We start from the raw sequence: 25,239 nt of genomic DNA, 5'->3' as shown, positions 1-25,239 counted from the left end.
CCAGAGACCACATAGTTCTGACTGTCAATCACTTAACCTTCCTTGTTAATTGACCTCTCTTGGCTTAACTCCTTTGGGAGACAAAAGGGAGATAGCCAAGATTTCTTAGCTCAAAAGTGTGACGACGGCTTATATCCAATCATTCGTTCTCGATTCCCACCAAGTGTTCAATACACAAGTCTTAACACTGAGGTATTACTTGCCTAAGACTCTCATAAATGACTCAGTAAGGTATCAACTCCATTAGCGCAGTTGCCAGCATCTGGTGAGCAGTAAAAATATCTGTTCGTTAAACATTTATATGTTGTCATGACTGTGCCTTTTACAGTAAGATAATTTGAATCCATGCCTCTTACCTAGTTAAAAAAAAAAATTACAATCATTTTTCTGTCTTTTACTTGAGTCCACGGAAGCTCAGTGTATTAAAAGAAACAATTAAAAAAAAAAAAAAGCGAGACGATGAATGCTGCCCACTGGTTCTGAAATGCTACATTCTCTGACCCTCCACCAGCTGAGTCCTAGATGATCAAAGGAGTGTGCCATGAGCTCCAGCTCGGGCCCCTTCCCTGATTTAATAACTCTTTATAGAACAGTGAAAATCACCCGAAAAATTGCAGTCAAATAGTCTGCTAACAACAGGTTGTCATTAATCCCTTTGCTTTGCTTTCACATCACCGAAAGTGTAGTAAAGACAGATCTTCCCAAGGGCAGGGGCTTCAGTTCTGCTCCAGAGACTGGTAACCACTTCCAGGAGGTACATCCACAGGCACAAGGGCTCAGCCACTGCCTAAGTGGCAGGAGACCCCCACCCCCAAACCACAGCCCAGCAAGGCCCCCATGATCACTTTCCGTCATCTCTTGTACATCATATGTGCAAAGAGTTCAAATTCTTCTCTACCTTCTAGGGTGCTTATTGTAGGAGTCTTTATAGAAAATCAAATCTTTACCTAAACTCAAGGTACATCTCATCAACAGCTTACTACTAAAAACTTCCTTTCTTCTTAGGCATGCACTGTAACCATTCAGAACTCACTCATGGTGTATGAGGGTCCATGAGGAACCTGTATTGTGCTAGGCATTGTTTAAAAACATCTTTGCAGTTGCATGGACTGTAGCCTGCCAGACTCTGCTGCCCATGGGATTTACTAGGCAAGAATCCTGGAGTGGGCTGCCATCTCCTCCTCCAGGGGATCTTGCTAACCCAGGGATCAAACCCACACATCTTCTGCACTGGCAGGCAGATTCTTTACCACTGAGCCACCTGGGAAGCCCTTGTGAAACAAACTTAAGGATTGTCAAAGCCACATTTTCTAGCAATTGGTTCCCAAACTATGCTATACATTGGAATCATCTGGGGAAGTTTCTTGTGATGCCGGGGGAAGACCCTGGACCAGTTATATCCCAGAGGGAGTCCAGCCTCTGGAGCCAACGTTCCCCAGGTAACTGCCTGTGCAGCTGCGTTTGAGAGCCTGAGAACAGAGTCATCTTGCCCTCAGCACCACCGACATTTTCGGCTGGATAATTTTATGCTGTGGGAGGGCTGTCCTGTGCATTGTAGGATGTTAAGCAGTATCTCCGGCCTCTACCCACTAGATGCCAGAAATAACCCCACCAGTTCTGACCCAGGAAAATGTCTTTAGATGTGGCCAAACGCCCCTGGGGAGGAAGAGGCCCCATGAGAACCACTCTTTAGAAGGAACATGCACATTAGTAAATCAGGTTCCATGTAGTCCAGTGATGATTTTTTTCTGAGCTCTAATTCTCATATTGTCATCACATTTTCAAGCTTTGGAAGACATTCTAGACTTAAAAAAAAAATCACAACTTAAATTCATGACTTATATTCAATCACTTGTTGATTGGGTTAGGCTCAAAAGCACATTCTTTTTAGTTTACATGTCAAAACCTTCAAACCACCACTCTAGCACTCACTTTAGAAATACTGTTGAAGGTAAATAATGCTGACAATTTGCAGGGACCAGGAGTGAAGGAGCGGGGATGCACAAGAGGCAAGGCCTCTGCCCCCCTGCAACTTGTTTTCAGACAGCCGTTTGGGTCCCAGGCAGGAAGAACATAGCTCTTCAGTGCACTGTGTGAAACTCCCTCCTGGGCACAGCAACCAAGGGGAGGAGTGGGCAGGAGAGCACCTTTTAACAATGGCCTGGAACCACAAAAGCAGAACAAACAAAATCCTAGACAAGGATGGACCCCAGAGTCCCTGGCCTGGCATTTTTCTAGTCTACAAAATTCCTAAAGGACTAATTAGCTCTGGGGGAAAAACATGCAGAGAATACTGAGAACGTGGGAATGGAAATACATGCTCAAGAGCGGCTCCTCCCCTAACTGTGACATGCCCAAGAACCACTTGGCATCTAAATCAAGTGCAGACCCTGACCCAGGAGGTCTGGGAGAGGCCTGAGTTTCCTAATGTGCAGCCTGGCGGGTTACACTACTGCTCTGGACCACAGGCTGAGCAGAAGGTTGCAGTGTGAGCCAGCTAATGTCTACTCCAAACGTCAAGTGGCTTCAAATCGATTTCTCCTAGAAATTCAACAAAAAAGGCAGACTAATTTCTCTGCCCTCTCTCCTACTTGTGTTCTCTGAATCGGGGTATCTGGGGTTGAGAGGTCCCGTTCTCCACTCCATACATCCTTTCCCCAATAATAATGTTTTGTCAGACAAACACCACTTCAAATTGATGTCAAGAGCCCTGGGAGATTTGTATGGACAACGATGGGAGTTTATAGGCTGACCGTTTATATAGTTGCTTTGGTTCCATTTTTAGCACCAGCAAGCCCCTCTGCCGTGGTCTGAATGTTTGTGCCCCTCCAAAATTCATGCTGAACCTAACGCCCAATGTGATATTGCTGGGTCATGAGGGTAGAGCCCTCATGAATGGGACATGTGCCCTTGTAAAAGAGACCTCAGAGAGACCCTTTCCCCTTCCACCATGTGAAGATACAGCAAAGATAGCTGTCTATAAACCAGGGAATGGGTCCTCACCAGATAACCCATCTCCCAGAGCCTTGACCTTGACCTTGTCCAGCCTCCAGAACTGTAACCAAAAAATTCCTGTTGTTTATATGCCCCTCAATCCATGGTACTCTGCCCAAGCTGCCCAAATGGACTAAGACACCCCCATCCGCATTAGAACAAGCTCTCAAAAAGAGACCCAGAAGATTTCAAAATCCTTTCCCCTTATCTACAGAGGCTTTGATGGCTTAGTTTTCAAGGCAAGGAATTTAGACCTTTTTAGCCTCAGTATTCACCTTTTAAAATTTTCCACATTCACCTTTTGAGGTTTTCATGCTTTGATTAGCCTATGAGAAAACCCTAATAGGAAAAGAACTATTCCTTTAAAAATCAGATGCTTAGTCCACAAGTTTGGTCACTATTAGGTGACCAAAGCTGCACAATTTTGAGAAGCCATGATTACATTTTCTAAGCAAAGCTTGTGGAGTTATCTGGAATTCTGATCTCATAAGATTATTATGTAACAGAATAAAGGTTTTACATTTTCCAGGAGATAAGCCTAGAACAAACCAACAAAAACCAAAACTCAAACCACACTGTTATTGATATTTCAGTACCAAGTATTTACAGAACTTTGTTCAGCCGGTCCATCTAGAAGAGCCCTTTTTATTCATTACTTTCTGTGTCTGTCAGTGCTGACCTGCAAATGAGGAAGAGAAAGAAGCTGGGTGGCTAAGAATATACCACACTCTCCTCAATGAAGTAACCACCTCAGCTATAGACCACAGAAAATTATAGAAAAACACATGAATTGGGCTTTGGTAATAAAATTGTAGTGTGTTCTGGTTCTTTATAATTTTACATGCTTATCTAATTTATGGAGCAGACTTTTGGGGATATTAAGTTAGGGTTAATTAGTCATTGCTAAACTAACCATGCTAATTTAAAAAAAAAAAAAGAACATTTGAAGGTGTATTCATACATTATAGCACAGGGCACAGCATAAGCGACTCACAGGAGAATTTACCTTTGAACATGTGGCCTGGAGAAGAGCTTCTACACTAAGGTCCTGGGCTTCCCTAGTGGCTTAGATGGTAAAGAATCTGCTTGCAATGTGGGAAGACCTTGGTTCGATCCCTGGGTCAGGAAGGATCCCCTGGAGAAGGGAATGGCTACACTCCAGTATTCTTGCCTGGAGAATTCTAGGGACAGAGAAGTCTGATGAGCTGCAGTCCGTGGGGTTGCAAAGAGCCCGACATGACTGAGTGCTCACACACAAACTAAGGTCCCAGGCTGAGGGTCTAGGCCCTAGATTCTTCCTTCCCAGTGGAGCCCTCAGGCAAGGCCCATAGCCTCTCAGTTTGTCTCCTCATCCATAAAAATGGGGATAATGGCTCTATTTAATTGAGAGTTGCTGTGAGGAGCAAATGAGAGAAGAGCATTCATGAAAGGGCTTTGTAAAATTTAAGTGCTATATAAAAGTACAGTAAATGCACCCAAGGCTAATTAAGCATATATTTATAGGTTACTTGGGTTAGAAGTGCTATCTATTTTTGGTTACGCTGTTTCTTCAAGTTCCTGCTAGTTCCAGGTTCTTACCATGCATGGTTCCCAGGCCCCCTGCCCTCCGTGGTGTCAGACCACACTTCCGGCAAAAACCCAGGAGCGGACCACCAGAAGCGGTCTCACACACCCGGGGGCTGACAGCTGCCTGCCCTCTTCCTCCAGAATCCTGGGAGATGCTCAGAAACAACAGACACTTTCCAGTAACACTGCTCTTCCTCCAGAATCCTGGGAGATGCTCAGGAACCACACACACTTTCCAGTAACACCTCTTCTCTAATCCTTTTCTTCAGTTCTGTTCTCTAGGAGTCAGAGAACCACTGTTTCAAAATACAAATGACACTGCTTGATGAAGGAGAGTCCAGCAAATATAAAAATACTAAAAGTCAGTCCTGAACTATTTAACAATAATTTATCAGACCTGAGGTTTCTCTTTCCCGAGAGAATACAGAACTATCCCCATTAAAAAGATCCTTGAGAAATCAGTAGGGGGCAGTATGTTAATTACAATTTGCAGGTGGGAAAAAATTCAGGCTTTGAATTTGAAGTTTTCACTTGTCCTCAAGCTACCCATGTGCTTACATAAGTTACACCACAAATATTTTCCCAGTTACACTGATTTGGGAAGTGTTATTTTGAGCCTCATTGTTTAGAGTAACACTGAGAAGCTGAACCGTGTTAATATTCAGCAATTCCAGTACTAAGCCATTTGAAGGCAAGGCAAGAAATTCACATTTTTATGCAAGAGGCAAATAAAGAGAGAAACACTTTGGTTTCCACAAGCCCCCCCCACCCCCAACGCCAATGTTTCCAATTTTAACACCGCTGCCACCTTTCACACATCTTTGTGGGATCTTTGGAAGTTTCACCGACCAAGTCATGTTGTGTTTCCAAATGTGAATTCACTGTAAGTGGCTTGTCAGTTGGGCTCATTTGACAGCACTCAAGTTTGCGGCGGTAATTGCCCTTCCTTATTCAATATTCTAGCAGCATTTGCTGCCGTGGTGGAAGTCTTATTATCATTATGAGAGGATATTCATTTTTTTTTCCTCCCTGTGGTTCACTTAATTTTAGCTTCAGAGCGTTTAGGAAAATGGTCCCTGACAGGTATGAACTTGAGTTTTGAGGGACTTGACAAATAAAGTGAAAAAGAAAAAGAAACACCTCGGGAGCAGGCCATGCTGGATAAGAGCAAGTAAAAGACACTGGCATCCTTTTGTCAGAAGGCATGCCCGCCGGTGCTGTGATGGCGTAAGCCTGTGTAAACCCGGAGGTCCAGGTGATGGGAACTGGCTGGCCAGGTGTGGCGGGGTGAACGAGATTAGGTCCTAAGGCCACGCTTTGACAACAATCACTCTAAACAGTGGTGTCTGATCAGGGTTAGACCACAATCTGGGAGGTTCTCTAAAATAGCCCTATCATGGGGCCCCACTGTATGTTTTACCTGTCTACTGTATATTTTCAAAGAAAGAATTAAAAGATTCCATCCTCTGAGTAACTTTCTGGTTATGCTTACAAGGGGTCTCTGCCCGGGTCAGTTGACAGAACTTTAAGGGGTTAGTTCTTTGAATAGCCAACTACAACAGTAACTTATGAGATAAGAAATCACTAATTAAACCAAGAGAGATTAACACATTTTAATCCAATCCCTGGAGTTACAGGCTCAAAACACTGGATTTAACCCCTTCAGCTGAGGCAAGGAACAGGTTCCTATTTCTTAAGGTCTCTCAAGAGTTTGTCACACTCCAGAGATGAACGACAAAAGGCCCTTTATCTTGGAACAACTAGTGGCTCCGTGAGGGGAAGGAAGACACAAATTCACCCTGCCAGGACACCCCCTAGTGGAATTTCAGCATAGTACAATTTGGGGGTCCAAAACCATCCCCGGGGTTTTGGACTTAACACAGCCTCTGGAGCACCTTTCCAGGTCCAGAGGCTGTAGCTGCACCATCCACGGCCAGGAGCCTTCTTCCTCACTGAGCACTCCCACACAAGCGCACGAACCACACACGTCATCTCTCTCCAGTCACACAGGCAGATAGCCGGATTAGGCAGAGACAAGTTGCCTACTTATCATCATTACAGTTTCTGAAAGAACTAGAACAAGAATTTGAGATGAATCTATTAATATTCCTTAACTCAAGGGGGAAAAAAAAATTTAAAGAAGGGTTTCCTACTTAAAATTATTCCCCCTCCCTATTGAGGGTATTAAACTGCTTGAAAGGAGTTTTCTGATTGTCACATCTTACGTATGTTCAAATCAATTCACTAGAATTTGCCAAAGATCCTGAAAATCTGAAAAAGGGTTAAGGTAAAGATAAACATTGCTTTCAAACTGTGGTGCTGGAGAAGACTCTTGAAAGTTCCTCGGACTGCAAGGAGATCAAACCAGTCAATTCTAAAGGGAATCAACCCTGAATGTTCACTGGAAGGACTGATGCTGAAGCTGAAGCTCCAGTACTTTGGCCACCTGATACGAAGAGCTGACTCACTGGAAAAGACCCTGATGCTGGGAAAGATTGAAGGCAAGAGGAGAACAGGGTGACAGAGGATGAGATGGCTGGATGGCATCACTGACTCAATGAACGTGAGTCTGAGCAAGCTCCAGGAGATAGTGAAGGACAGGGAAGCCTGGCGTGCTGCAGTCCATGGGGTCCCAAAGAGTCGAAGACAACTCAGTGACTGAACAACAACAAGAGACAAGTGTAGAAGAGAATACCTTGAGAATGTGAGCAGTTAAGCTTTTAAGCACAGGGTCTGTAGCCATCCTCTGGGCCACGGTGACCTGATCCTGCAGCCAGTCGAATGGCTGAGGACTCTGCCAGGTGCTCCCCATTCAGTCTTTCTGAAAAAGCTAGTCCGGAGTGTCAGCATTAGTGCAGGTTAACGACTGCTGGCACTCTGACGTGCCCTGTAGATTATGTCTACTTGGGCAGATACTGGATAAAGCCCTGGATGTAGAAACAATGAAGGAGAAAAGAACATCAATTTTGCTTCCAAAAATCAAGATAAACAGCACATAATCAAACAAGAGAGTGCCATTCCCTCAACAAGGAACATGCAACTATTCCATTCTACAAGGACTGCCCCTTTAGTACATCAGGACACTATGAAGTCAATTGAAGAAAAGATTTCAAATGTGTTCGTTTCTCTTTACATTTTGTCTGAACTATTCAACTTTTGTCCCCCAGGAAGACGGGACCCAAATGGTAGGAGAGGTGAGTGTACCGGCCCCTTCAGCCCAGTGAGGTGATGGGCTTGGCAGGCAGGTGGAAATCGGCTTTGGAAGGCTGGAGCTGCCACGCTAACGAGCCTGGACTTCACGCTGTGAACAATATGGTCACGCAAGGGCTTGGGGTAAGGTTCTAGTCAGCATAATCTTTAAGTAGGCATACAACCAATTCAAGTCTGCTTAGGTAACCTGAGGTTGGAGAACAAAGGCTGGAAACAGGGAGAGAAGTTCACAGATTCTTTGCGGAGACCAGGCAAGAGGTGATGGAAGCAGAGGAGGTGTGGGAATAGAAAGGAGGGGATCAAAGTACACGGTAGGAACAGAAGAGTCAGGCTTTGGTGACCCATGAATGTGTGCAGGATGGAGGATTAAAGACACTGCTGATGTTTCCAGGCCTGGCATCTGCCACACACCAGGGGATTCAAGAGGAGGCAAAGAGGAATTGCCTTCTGTTTTGAGATTTGCTGGTTTTAGGGACTGTGTGGAAGAGCCAAGACAATTGTATGAACTTGGGAACTCTCAGAAATCACAGTCGAAGCCACTGAAATAAAGAGACTACCCAGCTTGAGGAGCACAGTGAGAAGCGGTCTGAGCATGCCATGCTAGATAGCCCTCAGATCTTGGAGGCAGGGAGAAGAGAGAACTGGGAAGACGAGAGGAGAAGCAGGAGAAAGTGGGCTTATCATGGCAGCTAGAGTGCCAGCATCTCAAAGAGATGCTTGACAGGCTCCCTTTCTGTAGAAAGGTCACGCCACACACTGGATATGGCCATTAAATAAGCTCCTGCCATTTTCTCATATGACATTAGTTACTTAGCAATATTTTCTAAACAACTGAGATAATCAGATTACAACATATATCAAAGATGCTGGGAAGATTTTTGTAGGATGGCTCCCTGCTCACACCGTTTATGTAAGGTGACAGTTTATCATGTCATAGATGTTTATTTCTAGTAGCACTAGATTTGGGTCCAGCATGTAATATATCAAATATAGACACTTGAAGCTCAATAAGCATGTGATCTTATTTTATGTTAGGAAAGAAGGCTATGAAATGACCTTGATAGGAATGTATAGAATTCCAGGTACCAAGCAGTTGCTATCTAAAGAGACATTTTACACGGTTTTTGACTGTGACCATAAGAATTAACAAGATAAACCATGCTGACCCTATGTCAGTTTACAAATCGCTTCAAGACACAAAAAGTTTATTGCAGAAGCTCAAAACATTTGATTTTTATGCATATGAATTTATTTAATAAAAAAAGCCAGCTTTAGTACAGACTTGAAAATACATCACAACTTTCACATTTTTAGTCGCTGTCCTAAGACAGGAAAACCATACTCTATAAAATATTTACCCTAAGAATTCATAATATTACATTTTGCAGGAGGAAGTATCACCTACATAGTTTTATAAGAATACTTTAGAAATGATTTTTTAAAAAAATTCTAAATCCAAGAAGCCATGAACAAAACTAGATTTCTCTAACCAGAGGACAGAGGAATATAGTATTTGAGATTAAAAACCAATAAATCGCGTAAGAACTTATACATTAATGATTAGGGACCATTCATGAGATATTAGGTACAACCACAGCACTAATGTCTTTAAGTGCTACATTACTCAGATCTAGTTGGTGGGCTTTTACTTTTCCTGGATGGATTTTAACTAAATAGACTTTAGACACTTGGATATAGATAAATGCCCAATTCAGTAATTAGTATTTTAAAACTGTGAAACCTTTTAAGTTAAGTGGTCTATTAATTAACTACCAATTATCTTGTCTGACTATCATATCAATAGAAGTAAATTACCGACTAGCAATTTGACAGATTTAGTCCTTTACCATGCAAAATTTCTTTAGAACATACAAAGGCCTGGAGTTAAATGCTTTTGCTTCCCCCTTTTGGTTAATCGGGGATCAATTTGCTGCTCATGTATAAACACCAAATGCAGCTCTTTGGTCAAAAAGGACCTACAGATAAACTGTCTTTTAGAAATGTGAAGTTACGATTTTTTTTTTCTTTTAAAGATTCCCTTTAAAAATAACAAGTGAGGCAAAATATTAATGTTTTGGGGGAAACATGGGTTTGCAGCTCCTATGTGGAGGCCAGTTCTCCATATTTCAAAGGATACTAGCGAGGTATTTTCAAGTTTTTGCCTCTTACCCAGATACAGAGTGAGTCTGAATAGATGGTTTCTCTGATTTATGCCAAAAGTCAACAGCATTGTATTGCATACATTCCCACATTCTTGTCCTAACTGAACGTTGCACAACAGATCATGCTGATTAAAACCTACCCCCTAAATCTATCACTTCTTGACTGGTCACCAAGACAAGGTTCCGAGGAGAGCTGCTGGGCTAGAAGAACCCTGTGTATCACAGCTTTGCGACCCCGTGGACTGTAGCCCGCCAGGCTCCTCTGTCCACGGGATTCTTCAGGCAAGAATAGTGGAGTGGACTGCCGTTCCCTTCTCCAGGGGATCTTCCTGACCCAGAGATCAAATCTGGGTCTCCTGCATTGAAGGCAGATCTTTCACTGTCTAAGACACCAGGAAAGCCCAGAGCAGACCGGAGGGCTGTGCAAAATAAAGCTAAGTACTGCAAACACTTCTAATGGGTATGGAAATAGGTCCAAGGCTGAGAAGCAAGAAAGGAATTGCATTACAGACTTAGAGAATGAACTTATGCGTGCCAGGGAAGGGGGAAAGGCTGGGGGGAAGGGATAGTTAGGGAGTTTGGGACGGACATACACACACTGCTGTATTTAAAATGAATAACCAACAAGGACCTACTGTATAGCACACGGAACTCTGCTCAATGTAATATGGCAGCCTGGATGGGAGTGGGGTTTGGGGGAGAATGGATATATGTACATGTACGGCTGAGTCCCTTTGCAGTTCACGTGAAACTATCACAACCTTGTTAATCGGCTATACTCCAGTATAAAAGTTAAAAAAAAATAAAAAAAGAAACAAACCATGGCCAGAATCCTCTCCGTGAGGCTCAGCTAGAAACAGGAATGACTGCCATATAGTCAAACTGAGCTGATCTGAACTTATCAACCACCAGCCTTGCACCAACGAGAAGAGTTAATATACTATAGGAAAAAGCAAGCTTACAGGTGGGCACGGAGAATGGAAAAGTCGTGTATGAAAACAAAAGGAGAGACACACGGTAACAAACATAAGATCTGTCACTTTGAGACCCTGTCAATCTCCCGCAGCTTGAATTAGTCCAACATAATGCTTACCATTTGAAACTTCAGAAGCCAGACTCATGGGAGCATTCTCTGAGTAGGTGATCTTCTAAATATTTAAGCAGAAGCCTAGCCTCCACTATCAAACATTTACTAAGTGACTAGGAGTAGAGTTCTGTTCCTGGCAGAGGAAAACAAACAGAGGTCCGTAACAAGTTGCCTTCAGACAGCTTGCCATCTCCCTGGGGCTCCGGGGGCACAATGGGTTAGGAGGTACACCAGGGCGCACGCAGCAGGCACCAAGGACGAGGATGACAACACTCGTGAGAGATCAACAGAAAGAAGAGATCAGTCATTCAACTGCAGCTTCATCAGAAAACAAAGGGTTGGACAAGATGGTCTCTAAGGATCCTTGTGGCTCCAACACATCAAAACACGAGAAAAGGGCCAGAGTGAGGATGCAGGTCACAGGAAGAACCTGAGCTAGCTCTGAAAAGATATATGGAGCAGAGAGCAGAGGGCCGTCCAGGCCGGGGGACTGGTACAAGGGGTGGTTTGAAACCGGAGCACCCACAGTGAACGTCCACACGGTTTCCAGTTCACTGCCTATGACTGTAGTGCTGGGTCAGGATCAACACACTGTTGATTATGTTATGAACACAGACATCAACTGCGACTTAAAAGTCTGGCTCAAGATGACCTGTTCCAATCACTGAAAGAGTCTTGGCTCAGATGATCCACTCTTTAAAATGTATGGGGTAACTCCTTTTCCCCACCCCGATGCAGTAAAAAGACATCGTGCTAGTACTTTTTCTGGATGGAAAGCAGCATATGACAGTACATCTTGGAATAGTTACCATGAACATTTTCACCTACAGGGACTACTGGAAGGGAAGCTGAATTCAGGTGGTTCTTAGACTACTCAATGCCCTCCCCCCAAAGAAATCACTATAAAATTATAGTAAGTCGTCTTTTAAATGTTGGCTTGTGAGATTTCTTCCTAAATGGTTTGTGAGTCTTGGCAAGAAGTCAGAAACTCCAACTCTTAAAATGAATTTTCTGACTCAATTTTGAAAATAAATTCTGAGGTTTAGATGCTTAAGGGAAAAACAGCTGGAGAATTCAGGAGCCTCCCATAGTTTAATATGAAGTGACGTCATTCCAGTCAACGCATCCAAGAACTCCCTAAATTGTGCAGTTAAACAACATTTCCAAGCAAAGGAAGGACTCAGGGAAGGTGGTACGTTCCTCATTGGTAGAGAGAGATCTGGTGCCACAAAAATTTTTATGTTTGAAATTTAATTTCCTCCTTAGGTTAGAAAGTCTATCAACTGATGTGCATTTTCAAATCTGAGACTATGGGTTTTTTTATGCCTAAGACACTTGACTTGGCTTTCTTTTTATAGGATGTCTGACAAAAAGAAGCTTTCCTCTTACAAGTATCTAACTTCAGATTGTACAGGGTTTTTCTAAAAATCTGGTTATGTGTGACATTCTACAATTCAGCAAAATAATCAAGCAGGGCAACTGGGCAAGGTGGTTAAACTTCAGAGTACTTTGTGGACGTAAAGGTTTACAGTTTGGAAACCGTGCATCGTCTCAGAGGTGACGGGGGGAAAAAAACAATCTGGGCGCCCATGGTTCATAACTAGTCAATTGATGGCTAGAGCTCTGTTTAAGAATGACAAACGGACTGAAATCAGATGCAGTTGCTAAGGCAGTCTCATCCTCAGCAGGCTTTAAGTATGAAAACTACAGTCTACCTGCAATTTATGTACATCTTTTATTTCAAGTGGTGGCTGTTTGATTTACTCCAAATTATAAACACACAAAATTCTTGATGAGCTGCGTTGCTAAGTTTATTCTCTTGCGCTGGCTTTTACCCACCTGATCACCTGCCACCTGTTTCGGCAGCCCCCACAGCAACGAGGATTTTTATTCAGTTCCTCACTCCCACTGCGCACAACACATACCCATCTACACGTGCACAAATGCACACACAAAACATACCTGAAGCCCTCCAAACTGTATTTGGTACCTTATGCGCTTAAAATGTAGGTATGAGTTAGCGTCCGTCATTTATATGTTCATTTTTAGAGCTTTGGAAATGAACTAAAGCTCATGCTTGAACAAACAACATTAAAATGAGCTTCTGCAGGGGTCACAGAAATGGTTTACTGTTCAAGGAGCAATGTTTGAACGAGTACTTCTAAAGCCAGATTAAGTTTTTAAGCAGTTGCTAAAAAATTAATGAGGTTTAATGTGACCTATTTAGGAGAAACAGTTCTTTGTTGTGTTCTGTTAGAAGACTAATCCCCCTATGAGACAACAAATAAACAAAAATCCTATTTCCTTATCCCTTCTTTATTGGATCCCACCTGCCTACAAAAGTAAAGGGGGGTTAGAAGAGCATAAAGTGGGTCAAGAGTGTACAGTTAAAGGGGAGAGCTTTACGCCTACCATTACTGAAAAGGTCAGCTGGCAAACCGGGATTAGTTTTGCCCCCAGAGCAGAAGGCCCTCTCTCTCATCTATTTAGATGAGGTAACAGTTCTGTGATGACTGGAAGCTGAAATGGTTCAAGCCCCTGTGTTGCCAGTCTGAACCCCTCTGCCCCCTACACAAAGGGACTCTGTGGTCCTTTCAGAGTGACTTCTTAGAGCTATGTCTTCTAAGCTGAGAAAGTTCTGAGATATGCCCCAATATGCCACAGACCCTGGGGATAGTCAATGGATGGTAAGCGGCTGCCAGGGTGGCCTGACCACTCCCACTGGACCACAGATGCTGATCTCAGAATCTTTGGCACTTTCTGAAATGTGGCTCAGCAGTAATTTGGAAGCCTAAACTCTGACTTTAGGAATTCATAAGAACAACTGATGTTTTACAAACTCAACAGAAAGTAAAATAAACAAACCCAGGGTTTTATACTCCCTCTTGTTATTTTTATGGCAATCTTTCAAACTAGTTCAAAATGTTCAGTCCTCTACCCTCTCCAGAAGTTCTGAATTGGGGTTGGGGGTGGGGAGGGGAGGAAAACAACCATTTAATAGTAACCGGCATATGCTGTAATTCACCAGAGGGGAAGAGGGAGTTGGAAGGAAGCTTTGTGGGTGAAAGAGTACAGGTGTCTTTCAGGCTGGTACTGAAGTCTCACTCTTTCCCAACCTTCTTGCTGAGTAGGGTCCGATAATAAAAACAAGGATGTTTATATTTACCCAGAAGTGTGCGTGGCAATTGACCATCATGGTTCTCTCAATGAGCTCATCGGGACATTCCAGAAGGTGATGCCCAGACACCACGCCGGCATTATTGATCAGGACGGAGACCTCGCCAACTTCCTTTCGGACCCTTTCTGCCGTCAGGTAGACATTCTCCCTCTTTCCCACATCACAGGTGTAGGTAAAAACCTGCAAGTTACAGTGGGGCAGAATTTCTTCCTCACCATTCCCAGCTGTCCTCAGAAGTCCAGATGAAGGGGAAAAAAAATGGAACAGAGAAGGGATGGGGCGGGGGGGTGCAAAACATGAGTCACGTGGCCATTAGTAGGACAAAGATCACACAAAACAAAAATACTACAGTGAGCTTCAAGTTTCTAACACCATAAGGCTTGCCAATGACTGCACTTACAGCTGCCTTCCTCCCCCTAGTCTTTGGGAATTACAGCAATTTACTGGATAACTTTGCTTAGGGGAAAATCATGTAATTGTGACCAGCCCAATACAAGTCAGACCTCATGGGATTGGCTTTCTGGAGCTAAAGACACCTGGAATGAACGGATCTCAGCCCAGAGAGTAACACCTCCTCCTCCCAAACACACACACACTCCTTTTTGGGGGGAACAGTGGTCAGAAGCAGCTCTTACTCTTTAGTCTGTGTGCCCCAAGGCTCACAAATCAAAACTGTAATTAATAATCTGAATTCAGCCAAAGCCCAGAAATGAACTGAATTTCTAAAGACAAAGTGGGGATCACACTGGTTGGTCCTACCTGGAGTAGGACCTGGAGAAGTAGCCTTACATAAACCGAGTTGACAGGTAAATGTGTTATTTTCCTGTATCAGAACTGAATCTAAAAACCTGATCTCTTCTCTGGAAAACAACTACCTTTCTCTTTTAGGTTTGGGCACAGAGCACAGAAATCTGTTTGCTACCTTCATATCAATGGAGAAAATGTACCAGTTTTGACCTTTGGTTTTCCAAAGGTCAGATAAAACACAGGTGCCAATAATTTTAGTGATAAATGATCGATATGGGGAGGGGTGGTGTCCAAGCCCCAATAAAATTCGGTGTTTTCTCTGGAAATGAAAAAATTGTCAAAAAGCAAGAGCCATTATCAAATCCAGACCGATACTTATAGTCGATTATGTCTCCACTTTGGCTTTTTTTTTAAAGTCTCAGACTCAGGTTAGTTAATAAATACCCAGAAATGCAGATTTCCTAAGGTTATCAAAAACATGGAATGAATTTTACAATAAGGCTTAAATCCTTCAAGAGTTTTCCCTTAAGAGGCCGGGTGTCTTTCAATTGGGCTGAGTATGTAACTAAAGCACTGACTTAACATCTCCAGTGCAACAATGTTAATTATTTTCCCGTGGCTAAACTTATAGTGAAATCATCAATGCTGCCCTCCTCTCAGCCCTTCAGACCGCAGTAACATACGCGTATGTATCAATGAGCAACTCGGAGAACAACTTCCCAAAGACACTAGTTTCTCCTTCCCAAACGAGACTGAGACATCTCTTTAGGATTCAAACCGGGGGTCCCACGTTCCCTCGCCCTGCGTAGACTCCGAGGGCTTAGGAAAGCCCACTGTCTTCCCCAAAGGGACTGGACCTCTGTTCAGATCGGGCTTTGGCACACTTTCTCCCTTCTGATACAGAAGGGCTCATGCTCCTGATGAGGGGGCAAATTCCACTCGCGGAAGCCTGGGTTGCAGGGGGTAGGGTGCTCTTCCTCGAGAGCAGGACCGCCCGTGACCGTGGGGTTCCGGCGCCCTCGGGGGGAGGGCGTGGGGGTGGGAAGAGGCTTGACCCAACAATGCCGCGGGCGTCGGTCCGAGTTACCTTGCAGTGCCGCGGCGTCGGCCGCCTCCAGGTCGCGGTAGATGTGGCGCACCATGCCCGCCGTCTCCTCGTTGCTCTGGGTGTTGATGTCCCAGAGCACCAGCAGCGCCCGGCGCCGGGCGAACTCGAGCGCGAAGAGGCGGCCCAGGCCGCTGCCGGCGCCCGTAATGAGGCACACCTGGCCGGCCACGCTCTTCTCCTTGGGCCGCACCAACCAGCGCGCCGCGGCCAGCACGAACGCCCAGAGCACTTTGAAAGTGACCACGAAGAACTCCACCACGATGTTCATCGCGACGTCCCGGGGGAGCCCCCGCACGAGCCCAGCGCCCGCGTCCGCCCCCTTCCCCGAGCTGCCCCGGGGGCGCTGGTCAGAGCTGCTGGGACCCGAAGGCTGCGCCCCGCGCCCGCCCTCGAGGTGCCCGCCGGGCTGGAGTGCGCGGCGCCGCTCCCCGCTCGCGCGGGGCCACTCCCGCCCGGGCTCGGCGCGGTGGCCCCAGGCTGTGCCCGGCTCGGCGCCTCCTGCCGGCTGCTGCCCGCCGGTCCTGGAGAGCTCGCCCCGCCGGCCGGTCCCGCTGCAGCGGCGGTGACAGCCGCGAGTTAGGCGGCGCGCGCGGCTCTCATGGCCAAGGCGCCGCCGCGGCTCCCTCTCACTCCCGGCGAGGGGCGCGCGGCGGAGACTGCACGGTCCGGCCGGCAGCCGCGGGAGTTGTCAACTTGACCCAAGTTGCGAGAGGGTGGGAGAGTGGGGTGCGGGGCAGCGGGAGCGCCGGGAAGAGGGGACTCGATCGGCGCCGGCGAGCGCTCCCCCTCGGCTTGCGGCTGCCTTCGCGGTCTCGTGGCCCCTGGCCCTGCGCCCCCCCACGGCTGTCACTCGGGCACCGGGTTCCGCAGCGCAGCGCCGATGGCGAGTCGGTACGCCGCCGGCCGCCGCTGAGCGGGCTCCACGCTCCGCGATATATAGCCCTCGACCGGGAAGAGTCGGCGGCGGCATCGGCCCTCCCCCAGCTCGGCCCTCCCCGCCCCCCGGGCGCACCCCGCCCCCGGCCCAGCCCCCCGCCCGCCCGCCGTCCGCCGTCCGCCGAGCAGCGGCGGGGCAGCCCCTCTCACATGGCCGTGGCCGCAGCCTCCAGCGCTCCTCGCACCTCCCATCGCGGTTCACGCCCCCACCCCCACCCCGTCGTGGAGCGTCCGGACCTCCACCCGCCAGGCCGGACAGTCGCAGCGCCCGGGCTGTCGTCCTCCGGCCGTCCGGTCCTCGCTTGTCCCCCGTCTAGTCACTTTCGTTAACCCAGGGGTTCTGGACGACTCCACCGGCGATCAGGCGCTGCGGAAGACAGCCCTGCAGGCTGGAGGAACGAAGACAAGGACCTCGGCAGCGCGGCAACGGGCGTGCCGGTGGGCTGCTGGGGTTAGCGAAGGGCCGGGAAGGCGGCCAAAAGCCGGGAGCAGCCTAGAATCGTAGCTGACCCTTTGGATCGAAGGCCAAGAGGCTCTCCATTTACCCGGCTGGGACCACCACCGCCGCGCTTCCCTACAGAACCGGACCGGCGTTGCCCTTTCGGCGGGCGGGCCGTGAACGTGATGCATGCCGGGATTTGTAGTTCGCGCCCCGCCGGCGCGTCGTTTGCATACATTACTGGGTAGAATTCGAGCCAGATCCTGTCGACGCAGCCTAAAGATTAGGACCCCGAGTAGTCAAGGAATCGGCACTCTTTGCTCTCATCGTACCAATTAAAGAGTCTAGCCAATGCATTCATTTTTCCCATACACATTTTACCAGAAACTTGGTTGTAAAGAGGCTGAGTCAGGCAGTTCTTACTTCTGCGTCTGCGAGTTCTTAGTTCCGAGTTCTTTTCTGGCTTATCCCGAGACACCTATGAGTCTTGGGGCTTCACGCTCGCCGTCTTTAAGTGGACAGCGCGCATGCGCCAACTTCCTCTTTCCCGGCTGGAACCATGGAGGGTGCAGAGTAAGCTTCTCCTCGTCTTCTCGAGTATCCTCCTCCATCCCCGAAACCAGAGCCTTCCAGTCTCTCTGTCCCTCGTTCCGTCTGTAGCTTGTATCTTTGCCAACATATCTGTGTGTTTGTGACGCGCTGTGACACTACTAGTGGTCTCAGGCTAAGATGGGATTCAGGCGGCCTTGGGGAGGAGGTCTTGGAGGGTACCGGGAACAAGGTGTGAGAGCTGAATGTATGTGGGGTTGTCCAGTCCCTCGTCCTAGGAGAGAGGGTCAGAACCTCTGAATTGGGTTCTTCCTTAGCTGACTTTTGCCCCAGACTTCCCTGGTATCAGGCCTTTACTTAAACATGTGGAACTTGAAGTTTGAACCGGGGTGGTGGTAGGTGGTTTACGAGTCACACTAATAGTCTAGGGATCAGTGTCTTGCAGCAGTCTTTTACTCTGTGTTTCGCTGTCGCTATTTTTGTTGTTTTGGGACCCCGGGACTGATTGTAGGTTAAATGTGAATTTGTTGTCTATCATTCGTTTAAAGACAGTGGTCCGTGTTAGACATAAAGATTACAGGTATAGCATACTAGAACTAGTACGTTGAGAGCGTGCTCGGTACTGAATGGGGAGTGATGTGTTGTGGGCCTTTTGAACTCTTCCTGTCTGCTGTTGTCAGAGAGAAGAAAAAGAAGGTTCCTGCTGTGCCAGAAACCCTTAAGAAAAAGCGAAAGAATTTCGCAGAGCTTAAGATCAAGCGCCTGAGAAAGAAGTTTGCCCAAAAGATGGTAAGTAAACTTTTTGACGCACCAGTAAAGAAGTCCTGTGATTGAAAATGAGTCGGATATTTTTAACAAGGCTTATTTCAGTTCCTGTACCAGTCAGTGTGGTTAACTTTTAGAATGATCTTTTCTAATGAAGTTGGTGTCCTTCTCTTGGATGTTAATATGTATGATGTTGAGAAAGTTTCAAGAGAAGAGTGTTATATTAACTAGTATTGCTAATTGTGTTTGGGAGCCAAAAAGCAGATGAATAAGAACGTTGGTTTTTCAGCTTCGAAAGGCAAGGAGGAAGCTTATTTATGAAAAAGCTAAGCATTACCACAAGGAATACAGGCAAATGTACAGAACTGAAATTCGAATGGCTAGGATGGCACGAAAAGCTGGCAACTTCTATGTACCCGCGGAACCCAAATTGGCATTTGTCATCAGGATCAGAGGGTAAGTTCAGTCTTTATTGCATTCTAGTCTTAAAGGGAAAGCTGTCCACTCTCAGCAAAATTTCACATTTGTGGGGCCTTGGTTCTAATACACTGGGACAGAAACTTGAATGGTAAGTGGAATGGGGTGGGGGAGTATTTTAGTGATGATAAGCCCTGTGCCCAAAGCATCTGTCCATTCTCTCATTGAACACTTGAGTTCAGTGTCCTGGAGAATGACTTAAAACAGGTGTGTATAAAAGGAAGTAATGAGAGCATTGGGGAAATTTTTGAATATTTTGGGGAGGCAAGTTGACAGGGGATAGAATACAGCTATAACTAAAGGAAAGAGTGGTCTTGTAACAGGAGAAGATTCCTATTTGGGTGTGACATGTTGCCCAAAAATGTTAGTTCCCTGTCTTTTTTTATTGTAAAAAGTGTGATGAAAGCTGAAGGGATTTTCTATGTTTTTTCCTTGCAGTATCAACGGTGTGAGCCCAAAGGTTCGAAAGGTGCTGCAGCTCCTTCGCCTCCGGCAGATCTTCAATGGCACCTTTGTGAAGCTCAACAAGGCATCAATTAACATGCTGAGAATTGTGGAGCCATACATTGCATGGGGGTAGGTGTCTTTGACTTCTTTTTTGGTAAGTTGGCTACATTAGTGAGATGAATTATAGGGGTTTTGACAGCCATAGTCTTATTTGGTCATTTATGCCTGTTTTTCTTCTCATATATAGGTATCCAAATCTGAAGTCTGTAAATGAATTGATTTACAAGCGTGGTTATGGCAAAATCAACAAAAAGCGAATTGCCCTGACAGACAACGCATTGATTGCTCGATCTCTTGGTAGGTTCTGCCTCTATGGGGAAAGGTAATTATTATAAAATTTATTGTATCAGACAAGCTGTTTTTTGGTGCCTTGAGAAACCTTCCCTTATTTCGTATACTGCTTATGAAAAAATGGAAGGTGTGATTTTACTGGCTTGAGCTGTATCTTTGTATGTAAAGCCTCATATTTTCTTGTTAATTTCACTCTGGATTTACTTTTAACTCAGTTACAGCCTGTACTCTTTAATGCCTTAAAATGTTATAGTCTCAAAATAATTTTAATAACCTTAAATAATCTTGAACACGTTCAGGGAAATACGGAATCATCTGCATGGAGGATCTGATTCATGAGATCTATACTGTTGGAAAACGTTTCAAAGAAGCAAACAACTTCCTGTGGCCCTTTAAATTGTCTTCTCCACGAGGTGGAATGAAGAAAAAGACCACCCATTTTGTAGAAGGTGGAGATGCTGGCAACAGGGAAGACCAGATCAACAGGCTTATTAGAAGGATGAACTAAGGTGAGCAACTACATCCAGAAAGAAGTTTACTTAATGCTAGAGTAAATTGATCTAAATGCTGATAAGGGTTTCACTGAGTTGGCATTTAGTGGGGGAAAATCAACCATGTAATATGATCACAGCTGATTTGGTTTTCCTTTTTGAGGACATTATGGAGAGAAGAAAAGGCCTGTTTTTTTCCCTACTTAAAAGTGGAAGCAGTTGGTACTGATAACTCCTGGTATATGTTAATTTTTAATTATTATGTTTAATGGGGTTTTTTTTTCCTTCCTTTCAGGTATCTACCAGGATTATTTTTGTAATCTGGTCCGTTAATAAACAGTTGAAACAAATTGAAATGCATTGCCTTGGTTGACTTTGATCTTTCCTTTGCAAATCTTGGTGCGACAAGATTAAGTCAAATCAACAGCCTAGCCTCTTGGATGCAAAACTTAGGGTCCAGCCTGTGTCTTGTGAAAAACATTCATTGGGTTTATTGAAAATTTTCCTGTACCAAAAAAAATCCTGATTTTTCAGTTGGCCAAACTGGGTCTAATCTAAGAAAGCCTATTTCACAGGCCTTTGTGCATGATGGAAAGTTCAGTTTACAGATTAAAAATGTTGCAGAAATTCCATTTTCTCAGGCTTTGGCTTGCTTATAAAATAGTAATCTTAATGTCAATTTTCTTTTTGCATTTCATTCTTATTTTTGCTTTGCATCTTTTACCCATACTTTAGTGAGTTTTTAATATTTCTGCTATGTATTGTGTGTAACAAGAAGAAAGGAAATTTGTGCCTGTGAATGTAATTTATAAGTAACACTCTTTGCATAACATGGAATAAAGTAAAAAGTTTTACTATCATTGCTGATTGAGCCAAGGGTATGATGCAGTATGAAATAGATGGCCCTAGAATTTTGATGATATTGTACCAGAATCATAACTTTTTAGTATTTGAAAGTTAAGTATATTTAAATACAGTCTTGGGTCTTGAAAGCTGTTTATCTGGATTAGTGAGTTTAGGCTTAGTGAATCCTTAGAGGAAATTAAGAAGGTTGTTTGTAAGCAATGTTACATAATTGAGTATCAGGTGTTTTGCAAGAAATTTAATGTCTTGGTAAACAGTTGGATCTGTGTTTAAAAATCATTAATTTCTTGGTGGAGCCTAAAAGTCTTTATCTTTGAAATTACCTATTTCATTTTACTGCTTTGATAAGTAAATACACAGTATAGTCCCCAGTCTTTGCACATCCTAGTATCCTGAAATGTAGAAGTAGCTCAGAAGAAAATGTCTGGTTACTGTGACGGTTGTTCAAGTGGCGTTTGGCTAACTACCTAGGCATGGGAGGGTGGAGGGAAACAATGTAGGATTTGGAATAGTAATAAGAATGATATTCTATATGTGGGATGGTATTTTAACAATGCCTCTTGTAAAAAAAAAGATTGAAGAGCAGTTTGAGGTTCACAGCAAAGTTCGCATGTATCCTCCTGTGCCCAATACCCAGTCTCCCCCTCTATCAACACTGAGGGCCATGTTTGTTACAGTCCTTGGATGTTGACACATCTCCCAGAGTAGCCAAGTTTCTGAAGCTAGTGAGGATAAAAAGACCCTAGATACATGGAGAGGAAAGAAACAGTGTTTGGGCTGTACAGGTCTTCTGCAGACAATCAATCCTAGAAATTCAACTCTCCACATAGTTTCCAAATGGGGCCAGAGGATAGGGAAATGTATGAGAGTTTGTAAGTGGGGAGGATACCATCTGCCTTCACAGGAGTGTAAGGACTAAAAACATGAGAATATTTTGTGAACTGTTAGAACCTGCTGAAATGCAACTTAATGCCTTATTTTACTTAAAATCTCTAACCAGGCTCATTGGTGAAACTCTGGGCACCCAGGTTCCACTTATGCAAAGATTGATCTCATGTAAGGACATTCCAGTTGTAGCCTTCAAAGCTCCAGCTTTATTATTATTAGGTCATCCCCTTGCTACCCTAGTCATAAAGTTTAACTGTCTGTCGCACTCACTGGCTTTTAGCAGTGTTACCCTGGTCTTGGCTTATCTTTGAGGGTTCCTTTGTAGTAAATGATTAAGAGTGCTGGCTTTGGAGCCAAACTGCTCGTAATTCATATCCAGCTTCCACTTAATTGGGTTTCCCTTGTGGGTCAGCTGGTAAAGAATCTGCCTGCAATGCGGGAGACCTGGGTTCGATCCCTGGGTTGGGAAGACCCTGGAAGAGGGAAAGGCTACCCACTCCAGTATTCTGGTCTGGAGAATTCCATGGACTGTAAAGTCCATAGGGTTGCAAAGAGTCAGGCACCACTGAGTGACTTTCACTTTTCCACTTAATAGTTGGAGTCGTTAAATTACTTCATCTCTTGTTCCTTAGCAAAATAGGGGAAATAGTGGTAACTAATAGAATTTTGGTGAAGATTAAAGTACGTCAGGTCATGGAAAATGCTTGGGGTAGTGCCTGGCCCAAACTGCTAAGTAAATGCTATTTGCTGTGTAACTTCAGCATTGAGAGGGATGTACAAAGGAAAATAGCTCTGCTTTCATGTGTTAGTCTAATGGGCAAAATATACTTAAAGATGGTGAGATAAGTGCTACACAAGGATGTCCCAAGATGTGACAGATTCTTGGGTCCTTGGAGACGACCTCCCGGAGAAGATTGACAACTTTGTGCCCCTGCTGTTTTCCTTGACAGATTTGTTACCAGCCAGCCAAAGTCTTACTCTCCTTTAATTTAAGTCAGTCAACTTTTTAAGGTGGGCCATTTTTTTTTTTTTTAAATCCTACACAGTGCCTGACATAGTTGATACTAAGTATTTGTTTTCTATTACTGTAAAAAATTACCACAAACTTAAGTGACTTAAAGCGCAAATTGTCAGAAGTTCAAATCAATTTCACTGGGCTAAATCAAGGTGTCAGCACCCCTTCCTACCTTCTTAAGGCTCTAGGGAAGATTCTGTTCCAATTTCTGGAAGCTGCTTACAATTCTTGGCTTGTGACCTCTTCCTCCATCTTCAAAGTATAGTCTCTGCTTCGGTCATTTCTGGCCTCTAACCTGCCTCCCTCTGCTGTGGACTCTTCTGATGAATGCTGAACCACCTGGATATGCAAGATAATTCCGCATCTCAAATCCATCAATAAAAGATAACATCTATAAAGTCTACGTAAAGCAGCTTATTCGAAAGTTCTAGAAATTAGGACAGGGAGATATTTGAGACGATTTCTCCTTGATCCTTAGGCTTCTCTGATAGCTCGGTTTACCTGCAATGTGGGAGACCCTAGTTACGATTCCCAGGTCGGGGAGATCGCCTGGAGAAGGGAAAGGCAATCCACTCCAGTATTCTTGCCTGGAGAATCCCATGGACAGGAGCCTGGTGGGCTACAGTCCATAGAATCGCAGAGTCGGACCCGATTGAGTGACTTACACACTCCTTGATCCTTAATTTATGACTTGGCTATATTTTCTTTTGTTCCTCAAATGACAAGCTTCTAATCTAGAGTCTTGGCACTTGGAATCTTATGTCTGGAACACTCAACCATGAGAATCTGTATACATGGCTGCTTTTTCATTTTGGAAAAATATCAGACACATCACACATCTCTTTGTATATAAACTTTTTTGTATTTCATAGCATCTGTTACTATCAGAAATAAATTTTCCATTTACTTGTTACCTGTTGCTTAACCCAGCCACTTCCGTGTTTGAGTATAATCAGGTTTGAGTCTTAACCTCTGTTCTAGCAGTTAGAACAGTGCCTGGTGCCTTGCAAGTCCTTTGCTTTTTAGATTGACTCAAGCCTTTTAAGTTGCCATTTGATGATAGCCGGGGTGGGTAGGCAATAGCAGACTCAAAACACCTTTTAATAGTAAGCATTTGACATATTAAGTATTAGTGTACATTTAATACACATTTTCCTGAGTGGGTGGTTCTCCACTGTCTGAGTGCAACCCCAGATCTGAATTCTTAATTGATTCAGAGGTGGGCCTAGGGTTTTTCCCTTTAAAGTCGCCATATGATTTTCAATGTGCAGCCTATTAAGTATACCACTTTTTTGTTCATTCGCTCAGTTGTGTCCAATTCTGCAACTCTGTGGACTGCAGCATGCCAGGCTTCCCTGTCCTTCCCCATCTCCCAGAGTTTGCTCAAATTCACATTGAGTCGGTGATGCCCTCCAACCATTTCATCCTCTGTTGTCCCCTTCTGCCTTCGTTCTTAACCAGCATCAGGTGGCCAAAGTATTGGAGCTTCAGCTTCAGCATCAGTTCTTCCAATGAATATTCAGGGTTGATTTCTTTAGGAGTGCCTGGTTTGATCTTGCTGTCCAAGAGACTCTGAAGAGTCTTCAGCACTACAGTTGGAAGGCATCAATTTTTCAGCGCCCAGTCTTTTTTATTGTCCAGCTCTCACGTCTGTACATGACTACTGGAAAAACCATAGCTTTGACTATACAGACCTTTGTTGGCCAAGTAACTTCCCTGCTTTTTAATATGCTGTCTAGGTTTGTCATTATCCCCATATTTTAGTCAATGGACTAATAATCTTCCTGACCCCCGGGATCACACAACGAAGGGTTTAGGTTCCAGGTGTAATTTGAGTTGGTTTTCTTAATCAGAGGAGCTAGGAAAGATTAGTATCGAGCTTAATGAAAACGGAAAAGTGGTGTGCCTGAGAGCAGTTTCAGTTTTGTGGAATCCGAAGTCCTCTTACTAGGGCTAAACTTGCAA

At 44.7% G+C, this 25,239-nt stretch overlaps 2 protein-coding genes across 2 annotated transcripts in view; one reads left to right on the top strand and one right to left on the bottom strand.

Annotated features, from left to right (window-relative positions):
• RDH10 (retinol dehydrogenase 10) overlaps positions 1–16,943 on the bottom strand; it is a 30,255-nt gene extending 13,312 nt beyond the window's left edge. Inside the window, exons 1-2 of the mRNA XM_020901873.2 lie at positions 16,032–16,943; positions 14,186–14,421 (exon numbers count right to left, since the gene is read on the bottom strand). Coding sequence (XP_020757532.2) covers positions 14,186–14,421; positions 16,032–16,320 — 525 coding nt within the window. The 5' untranslated portion in view covers positions 16,321–16,943. The remainder of the gene's footprint in view (positions 1–14,185; positions 14,422–16,031) is intronic.
• A 953-nt stretch (positions 16,944–17,896) lies between these two features.
• Positions 17,897–21,134, top strand: RPL7 (ribosomal protein L7). Its single transcript, XM_020901863.2, has 7 exons — positions 17,897–18,000; positions 18,657–18,765; positions 19,031–19,197; positions 19,657–19,794; positions 19,913–20,022; positions 20,316–20,525; positions 20,803–21,134. The coding sequence occupies exons 1-6, from the start codon at positions 17,987–17,989 to the stop codon at positions 20,522–20,524; spliced, it is 747 nt and encodes a 248-aa protein (XP_020757522.1). The 5' UTR covers positions 17,897–17,986; the 3' UTR covers position 20,525; positions 20,803–21,134.
• The last annotated feature ends 4,105 nt before the right edge of the window (positions 21,135–25,239 follow it).

This window comes from Odocoileus virginianus, chromosome 15 (assembly GCF_023699985.2).
Source record: "Odocoileus virginianus isolate 20LAN1187 ecotype Illinois chromosome 15, Ovbor_1.2, whole genome shotgun sequence".
NCBI classification, from domain to species: domain Eukaryota; kingdom Metazoa; phylum Chordata; class Mammalia; order Artiodactyla; family Cervidae; genus Odocoileus; species Odocoileus virginianus.
This window is presented reverse-complemented; position numbering and strand designations above follow the sequence as displayed.

Excerpts from the sequence above, each read along its gene's own strand:
- RPL7 (XM_020901863.2), top strand. Across the intron at positions 19,795-19,912 it reads GAGCCATACATTGCATGGGG|GTATCCAAATCTGAAGTCTG; the intron begins GTAGGTGTCTTT and ends TCTCATATATAG. Across the intron at positions 20,023-20,315 it reads ATTGATTGCTCGATCTCTTG|GGAAATACGGAATCATCTGC; the intron begins GTAGGTTCTGCC and ends GAACACGTTCAG.